Source organism: Volvox carteri (genome assembly GCF_000143455.1).
Source record: "Volvox carteri f. nagariensis unplaced genomic scaffold VOLCAscaffold_110, whole genome shotgun sequence".
Lineage (NCBI taxonomy): Eukaryota > Viridiplantae > Chlorophyta > Chlorophyceae > Chlamydomonadales > Volvocaceae > Volvox > Volvox carteri.
The window spans coordinates 168,181-176,196 of record NW_003307653.1 but is presented as its reverse complement, the minus strand read 5'-3'; the positions used below and the strand labels follow the sequence as shown (position 1 = coordinate 176,196).

General features: G+C 54.1%; 1 protein-coding gene across 1 annotated transcript; it reads left to right on the top strand.

Annotated features, from left to right (window-relative positions):
* Window positions 1–4,266: 4,266 nt before the first annotated feature.
* VOLCADRAFT_100261 (uncharacterized protein) lies at window positions 4,267–5,751 on the top strand (the record flags this gene model as incomplete). Its single annotated transcript, XM_002958891.1, has 3 exons — window positions 4,267–4,317; window positions 5,328–5,403; window positions 5,567–5,751. 3 exons carry the CDS (start codon window positions 4,267–4,269, stop codon window positions 5,749–5,751), a joined length of 312 nt encoding a protein of 103 aa, XP_002958937.1.
* Between the last annotated feature and the right edge of the window lie 2,265 nt (window positions 5,752–8,016).

The following is an 8,016-nucleotide window of genomic DNA, read 5'->3' as shown; positions in this document are numbered from 1 at the left end:
TGAACGGGAGGGATATAGGGTGATAGGGAGCTGGGCGGTGCACGATCTCGCTGCTCACAGCAGTGCTGGGTGACAATGATGGTGCATCGATGGATGACCTCGAAAGAAGAAGCTACGGATGGCTTAGCCCTGTCAAAGGAAAGCCCCCCATGATAGTTCCATGGCGCCCTTGTTCGGGCCGCAGTTCCTTTTGTAAGCAAACGTGACTTAAAGCACCTTAGATACTCAAGAAGAACTTCAAGAACCATAACGCTGTATCAATAGCTCTTGGCACTTCCGCCATGGGCAGATTACGTCAATCGCCCGCTATGCCACATAAGCAAAAATGAAGCAACGGCCTTCATGATAACTTGACCTGTTGTTTGCAAGGGCTTGCACTTAGGGATCTTGCTTCCGGGGAGGACGTAACCAGGTGCAGAGGAACGGAGGTGAACGTGATAATGCAGTGACATACAGCTATAATATAAAAGTTTAATAGGCTAACTGTCGACAAAGTGAGTTCGCCGAACTGCACCTTTCCAACACACTTGGATTTGCAGCTGTTGCGCCGTACAATTTAACTGGCCTCTGACAAAAGGCACCTCCCATAGCACTTCCAGCTCCATTAGCAAATGTGCACAACGTCCGATATTTGATCACAGACTTTCACCCAACGTTTGAGCCCTTCTTTTCGGCCTGTTCCAGCTCTGGTGCGTCCGTAAAAGCTGCTAGCTTCCTACATATGACCAGCAAATGAGGAAGCCTGAACAGCTGCGCGGCGCCCTGAGAAGCTGCTGTGGACCCTGCAAACGTTTGCAAGGTACTGTTCGTTGCAAAACCTTCATGCTGTAGCCGCCGCACTTCAGTTCCATTGCTCTAATTTATTACGCGGTTATCCCAAGCATTTATTTATTGAACCCCTGCTGGCGTTGCTTCAGGCACAGCGTCGCCGCTTCACGGACATCGACTTGCCTGACTCATTTGTGAGGGCAAGGTGCGACTTGCGGCAACTCATTTTTTTGAGGTGAGATGTTTGCTTCTCGAGCTTGTGTATGGATCTTTGAAACATAAGGGGCTTTGTCGACGGGCTTTCGACGGGCATGTGTTTGTGCAGCGCTCTGCTGCAAGAATATGGGCGTATGCGGCGTTTGAGCGTAATCCCGACAGTTGTGCTTTAGCTGTGTAAGGAGTCTACGAAGGCTGAAAGCTAGGCGGTCTGGCAGGAAAGTACACGTCGTTAGGCGAGACATGACCACTTCGTCCGATGTCCGTGACCTTCCTCGCGACAGAGACGACTGCTCATTGGAGTTGCCCAAGACCTTCCAGATCGACCGCATTCCACCTGGCAACGAGAATCTCTGCGTACACCACATTTTCAACTCTCCAAGACCCCAGTGCGATGTTGCGTCGGCGTGAAGCAAGGGCCCCCATTGTCAACGCTTCTAATCAAGGATCCCCGCTCACATCGTCTTCCGCTGCCGGTGAGTGACGCCGGATGCACGGTCGCCCGTACATGTCGTACGTTAGTTAGAACGCGCCTAGATTTCCGGTCGTGAGGCCGTTACACGTCGTATCAAGGTCGGCCATCGTTCTTGGATTCTATGGGTGAAGGCGCGTTGCAAATGCATAGACGAGTTGGTGACGGAGGGGGATTTCGGTATGAAATTGTTGTACCTTGGTAAGGTGCGGCGTGTAGGGAGTACGGCATGAAGGTCTTTCCCCGTATGTTCACTGCGTGGGTGCCACTTTGTGTCCGTTCGTGATGTAGTGATATCGTACATACGTTCGGAGCAAAGTTTATTGCTGTGGGTGTTTCGTGGCGCGGTGTTTTTCTCCTGTCGTGCCGGCAAGCAGCAACAGCGACAGCAAAAGCACAAAGGCAGCAAACTGCAAAGATAAGGTCAGCAAACTCAGATAGAAGCTGCAAAGCCGGCCGATGGTTATTGTTGCGGTCTTCAGTGTCTTGTATTTGTGCGCAATTGTATGTATGTATGTTTGTATGTAGGTATGTAGGTATCTGTTCAAATGTGGGCGAGAATGTGCTCACGCGCGCGCGTGTGCGTGTGTAAGTGTATGTAGGTGTGTGTAAGAGGGTGTAGGTGTGTGTGTGTGCATGCGCGCACCCGTATACGTATGTGTATGTGTGAGGGTGCTACTGTTTTTACTTGTGATGGAGAATTCCCAACTGCCCGCGATGTGCCCGTGTGCGTATTAGTACGTTTCTGCATATTGTGCACAACTGCCCATGTCGTTTTGCTGTGCAAAGTCTGTGCTCGTTGTGTCCCCTGCTAGCTGATTAACAGCGTGTGTGTGTGTATTTCCCCGCCCACCTCCCGCCCGTTCCCGCCACCGGTCTGAGCGAGCCTGGGCGAGGACTTCCAACAGGACAACACGTATCGGCGCGACGAGCATCACAGGCGTCGCCACCGCCGTACATCGCCGTCATGTGTGAGAATGTAAGTACGAGAGGGGCCTCGTTTCACACGTCCCCATGCCGTCTTGCAACGCTTTGCCATAGCATGTCGGATTTGGGATGCCGGATTTGTATTGCCGACCACCAATCAATCTGCATCATCAACCCTTTGTTGTGGTATGCATGATGGCATGGCATGGTCGAGGGTCGTTTGGTTCCATGTCTTGCGTTTCGTTGGAATCTGTTGTCAATTCGGCCACTCCGAAACCGCCTTGTAGTGTGTATGTAACCGCGTAATCCCCGCCCGAATCCCCGAATCCCCCTCAGCCGTCACCGTCATGCCATTTTCATCACCGTCGCCGTCTCGCCGCCGGCGTCTCGCCATCGCGTCGCCTTCTCACCTTTGGCGAGGTCGCCGTCGCCCTAACGCCGACGGCGCCTCGCCTCGCCTTCTCGCCGTCGCCGTCTCGCCGCCGGCGTCTCGCCATCGCGTCGCCTTCTCACCTTTGGCGAGGTCGCCGTCGCCCTAACGCCGACGGCGCCTCGCCTCGCCTTCTCGCCGTCGCCGTCTCGCCGCCGGCGTCTCGCCATCGCGTCGCCTTCTCGCCTTCGGCGAGGTCGCCGTCGCCGTCACATCTGGCATTACAGCCTTTATTACAGCAAATTGCTGTTCTTGCGGTGCATTTCCCTCCCCTGCCGCCGCTGCGGCTCTTCACCTCTGGCATTGCTGCCACCGCGGCCTTTTTCCTTTCCTTTCATCGCTACAGCAAATTGCTGTTCTTGCGGTGCATTTCCCTCCCCTGCCGCCGCTGCGGCTCTTCACCTCTGGCATTGCTGCTACCGCGGCCTTTTTCCTTTCCTTTCATAGCTACAGCAAATTGCTGTTCTTGCGGTGCATTTCCCTCCCCTGCCGCCGCTGCGGCTCTTCACCTCTGGCATTGCTGCTACCGCGGCCTTTTTCCTTTCCTTTCATCGCTACAGCAAATTGCTGTTCTTGCGGTGCATTTCCCTCCCCTGCCGCCGCTGCGGCTCTTCACCTCTGGCATTGCTGCTACCGCGGCCTTTTTCCTTTCCTCTCATCGCTACAGCAAATTGCTGTTCTTGCGGTGCATTTCCCTCCCCTGCCGCCGCTGCGGCTCTTCACCTCTGGCATTGCTGCTACCGCGGCCTTTTTCCTTTCCTTTCATCGCTACAGCAAATTGCTGTTCTTGCGGTGCATTTCCCTCCCCTGCCGCCGCTGCGGCTCTTCACCTCTGGCATTGCTGCTACCGCGGCCTTTTTCCTTTCCTTTCATAGCTACAGCAAATTGCTGTTCTTGCGGTGCATTTCCCTCCCCTGCCGCCGCTGCGGCTCTTCACCTCTGGCATTGCTGCTACCGCGGCCTTTTTCCTTTCCTCTCATCACTACAGCAAATTGCTGTTCTTGCGGTGCATTTCCCTCCCCTGCCGCCGCTGCGGCTCTTCACCTCTGGCATTGCTGCTACCGCGGCCTTTTTCCTTTCCTTTCATCGCTACAGCAAATTGCTGTTCTTGCGGTGCATTTCCCTCCCCTGCCGCCGCTGCGGCTCTTCACCTCTGGCATTGCTGCTACCGCGGCCTTTTTCCTTTCCTCTCATCGCTTCAGCAAATTGCTGTTCTTGCGGTGCATTTCCCTCCCCTGCCGCCGCTGCGGCTCTTCACCTCTGGCATTGCTGCCACCGCGGCCTTTTTTCCTTTCCTCTTATCACCCTTCTGCTTTCAAACCTACCATGCACAAAAGAAAGATGAAAAGGGAGACATCGTTGCTCAAACCACGACATTCGTTGCAAACGGAAGGACTAGTTCAAAGCAGGAAAATAAGGGAGTCCAAAGATATGGAGGATCGGGTCGAGAAATATGGTTGTCATGGTGGAAGTTGTCCGTTGGAGATATGTTTGGTTGGAAGAGGTTGGCAGATGTTGATCCAGTTGGTGGACATTTGGTGGACAGTTGGTGGTGACCGGCCGGTTTTATTGTCGTCGCTGGGTTTTGTGGATGGTAGCTAGCGTTATCTAACCAGCCAGCAGCTGCAGCCAGTTATATTGCCTAAATGGGCTACGCTACGCAGCTATCAGCCAGCAGCCAACAACCAGCATCAGCGAGTGTGCGCGTGTCACGGCTGTTGCCGCGCGTGTACAGTCTGTCGTGTTTTCGTTTGTGGTGCCCACAGCCCTGGTTGTGCACAATTGATTTTCATTTGTTTAGGGATTACCTAATTAAGGGGAGGCTACACCTTATTAAATAAAAATAGATGAATAAATAAAGCTGATATCTATTTCCGCTTTATTTATTTATTTATTTATTTTCTCTGTTTCAAATATCTTATTATAGATTAGTAATGCGCCTCAGCCTAATAAGCTAAGGCGTGCATTAGGGTGCCGGGGTTGTAGAGGTTATGGGTTTTCCCAGGCCTTTGCACCTCCTGTCACCGTATTTTTACTTTTTTCATTATGTAGTCAGCAGCAGCAGCAGCAGCAGCAGCAGCCGGCAGATCAGCAAGCAGCTGCAGCAGTGGCCATGGCCCGGGCCCTTTATCGCCAGGGTTTGCGGCAGCTTCCCTGGTGCCAGGACCCGAATGCAGGGTCGACTGGCTGCCGGGACTCGGGGCGTACGAGTCGTCCGGCCTGCCGGCACCCGCACGCAGGGGCCGGCCGTACTTTTATAACGCCCGTCTCAGGTGGGTGGATGGGTGGGTGGGTGGGCGACGTGTGTGTGTGTGGTGCGTACTTCGTGATTTGGGTTCAACTAGTGGTCGCGGAGAAAGGCCGCAGGGCCGCAGCGCACGTGTCGCAACGAGGCCTTGTGACTTTTGGGCAAAATAATGACATTTGGTGTTTTACCCCCTCCCCCCCGTGTATGCTGCCCCCTTACCTATCCCCTCTGGCCGTTTCCCCCTTTATCACGCACCTCCTCTTCAGGTGCGGCTGGGGCATCAACCTGTGCGCCCCAGTGGCACCGAGCGGGCGTTGCTGATGATGGACCCGGCTGAGGTGGGTGCGGATGGGCTTGGGGTTTTGGTGCATGGGGTGTGCGTCGTGGGGACCAGCAGCGGTACCCTTGCAACTGTCACCTAATTATGTGTGTGTTAGTTGTGTCGTACTGCTAACCGTATTTTGGCCTCCCGCGCCCTTCCCCCGCCTTGTCCCTTTTCCTTCAGGTGCACTGCTGGGTGCAATTCCTCCGCACCCAGCTGCACCCAGCCGGGCGCCGCCGCTGCTGGCCAGTTGGCTAGCGGCGGCGGCAACGTTGGCGGCGGCATATAGACGCATCATCATCATGATCATCGTCATCATCGTCATCATCATCATCATCATCATCAGTTGCCGCCATTCCAAGGCTTAATAACTTGTTGGCTGCATGCAGCGCCAACTACGAGCAATGACCGAACGAATGGTGTCGTACAATAAACGGCCATACCGACCATATAACGGTTAATAATATAATATCAATAAATGGCGAATACAGCAGTTCTGTAAACGATCGGGTGATCAACGTAAATAATGACCAACGGTTTCGGTTTGGTGGTCAAATGGAATCAATGCAGCACGAGGACTTGCGCAGCTGAACTTCCCAGTAATGGGCCCATGCAAAATGATCTGGGAGGTACCTGGGCGGATGTTGTCGGGGCCTGGGGTGGCCGGGTGCAACTCGGTTTGGGGTTTTGCCTAGCACAATGCGATTTGGGGGCATGGCCTGGCATGATGTGATTGGGGGGGCATGGCCTGGCATGATGTGATTGGGGGGGCATGGCCTGGCATGATGTGATTTGGGGGACATGGCCTGGCATGATGCGATTTGGGGGACATGGCCTGGCATGATGTGATTGGGGGGCATGGCCTGGCATGATGTGATTTGGGGGGCATGGCCTGGCATGATGTGATTTGGGGGGCATGGCCTGGCATGATGTGATTTGGGGGGCATGGCCTGGCATGATGTGATTGGGGGGCATGGCCTGGCATGATGTGATTGGGGGGCATGGCCTGGCATGATGTGATTGGGGGGCATGGCCTGGCATGATGTGATTGGGGGGCATGGCCTGGCATGATGTGATTGGGGGGCATGGCCTGGCATCATGCTGGCATGATATGGTTTAGGTTGAATTATTTCCTTAGTTAACCGTGCGGAGAGAAAGGATTTTGCACTCTGCGGTATGCCAGTGTTGTGATGCGCTTCCTGTGTTTGTTCTATTGTGCGTTCTGTAGTATGCATGTGTGTTGAGTAGTGTGCAAGTGTGTGTATGAGGTGTATGTATGTTTGTGTGCACATTTTTGCGTCAAACATGTATCCGTTCAGGTTTGCATGAGGCGGCTTTGCAACTGTATTGTTCCCGTCGAATCTTCACCGTCACCACCTTCTTCTTACCGTCGACGTTTTGCCGTCGCCATCACCTTCTCCACGTCGAATCTTCACCGTCACCATCTTCTTCTTACCGTCGACGTTTTGCCGTCGCCATCACCTTCATCCCGTCGAATCTTCACCGTCACCACCTTCTTCTTACCGCCGACGTTTTGCCGTCGCCATCACCTTCTCCACGTCGAATCTTCACCGTCACCACCTTCTTCTTACCGTCGACGTTTTGCCGTCGCCATCACCTTCATCCCGTCGAATCTTCACCGTCACCATCTTCTTCTTACCGTCGACGTTTTGCCGTCGCCATCACCTTCATCCCGTCGAATCTTCACCGTCATCACCTTCTTCTTACCGTCGACGTTTTGCCGTCGCCATCACCTTCATCCCGTCGAATCTTCACCGTCACCACCTTCTTCTTACCGCCGACATTTTGTCGTCGCCATCACCTTCTCCACGTCGAATCTTCACCGTCACCACCTTCTTCTTACCGTCGACGTTTTGCCGTCGCCATCATCTTCATCCCGTTGAATCTTCACCGTCACCACCTTCTTCTTACCGCCGACGTTTTGCCGTCGCCATCACCTTCATCCCGTCGAATCTTCACCGTCATCACCATCTTCTTTCCGTCGACGTTTTGCCGTCGCCATCACCTTCTGTGTAATCTGCACGGGGCCACCTTCTTCTTACCGCCGACGTTTTGCCGTCGCCATCACCTCCACGTCGAATCTTCACCGTCACCACCTTCTTCTTACCGTCGACGTTTTGCCGTCGCCATCACCTTCTGTGTAATCTGCACGGGGGCACCTGGCGCAATGCGGTCGGGGGTTTGCATGGAACGATGCTATCTGGGGGGTTGCCTGGCGCAATGTGGTTCGGGGTTTTGCATGGAACGATGCTATCTGGGGGGTTGCCTGGCGCAATGTGGTTCGGGGTTTTGCATGGAACGATGCTATCTGGGGGGTTATCTGGCATTATTTGGTTCGGAGGGTTTGCCTGGACCTATGCTATTTGAGGGGTTACCTGGCGCAATGTGGTTCGGGGGTTTGCATGGAACGATGCTATTTGGGGGGTTATCTGGCATTATTTGGTTCGGGGGGTTTGCCTGGACCTATGCTATTTGAGGGGTTACCTGGCGCAATGTGGTTCGGGAGTTTGCATGGACCGATGCTATTTGAGGGGTTACCTGGTGCAATGTGGTTCGGGGGGTTTGCATGGACCGATGCTATTTGGGGGGTTAACTGGCATAATGCAGTTCGG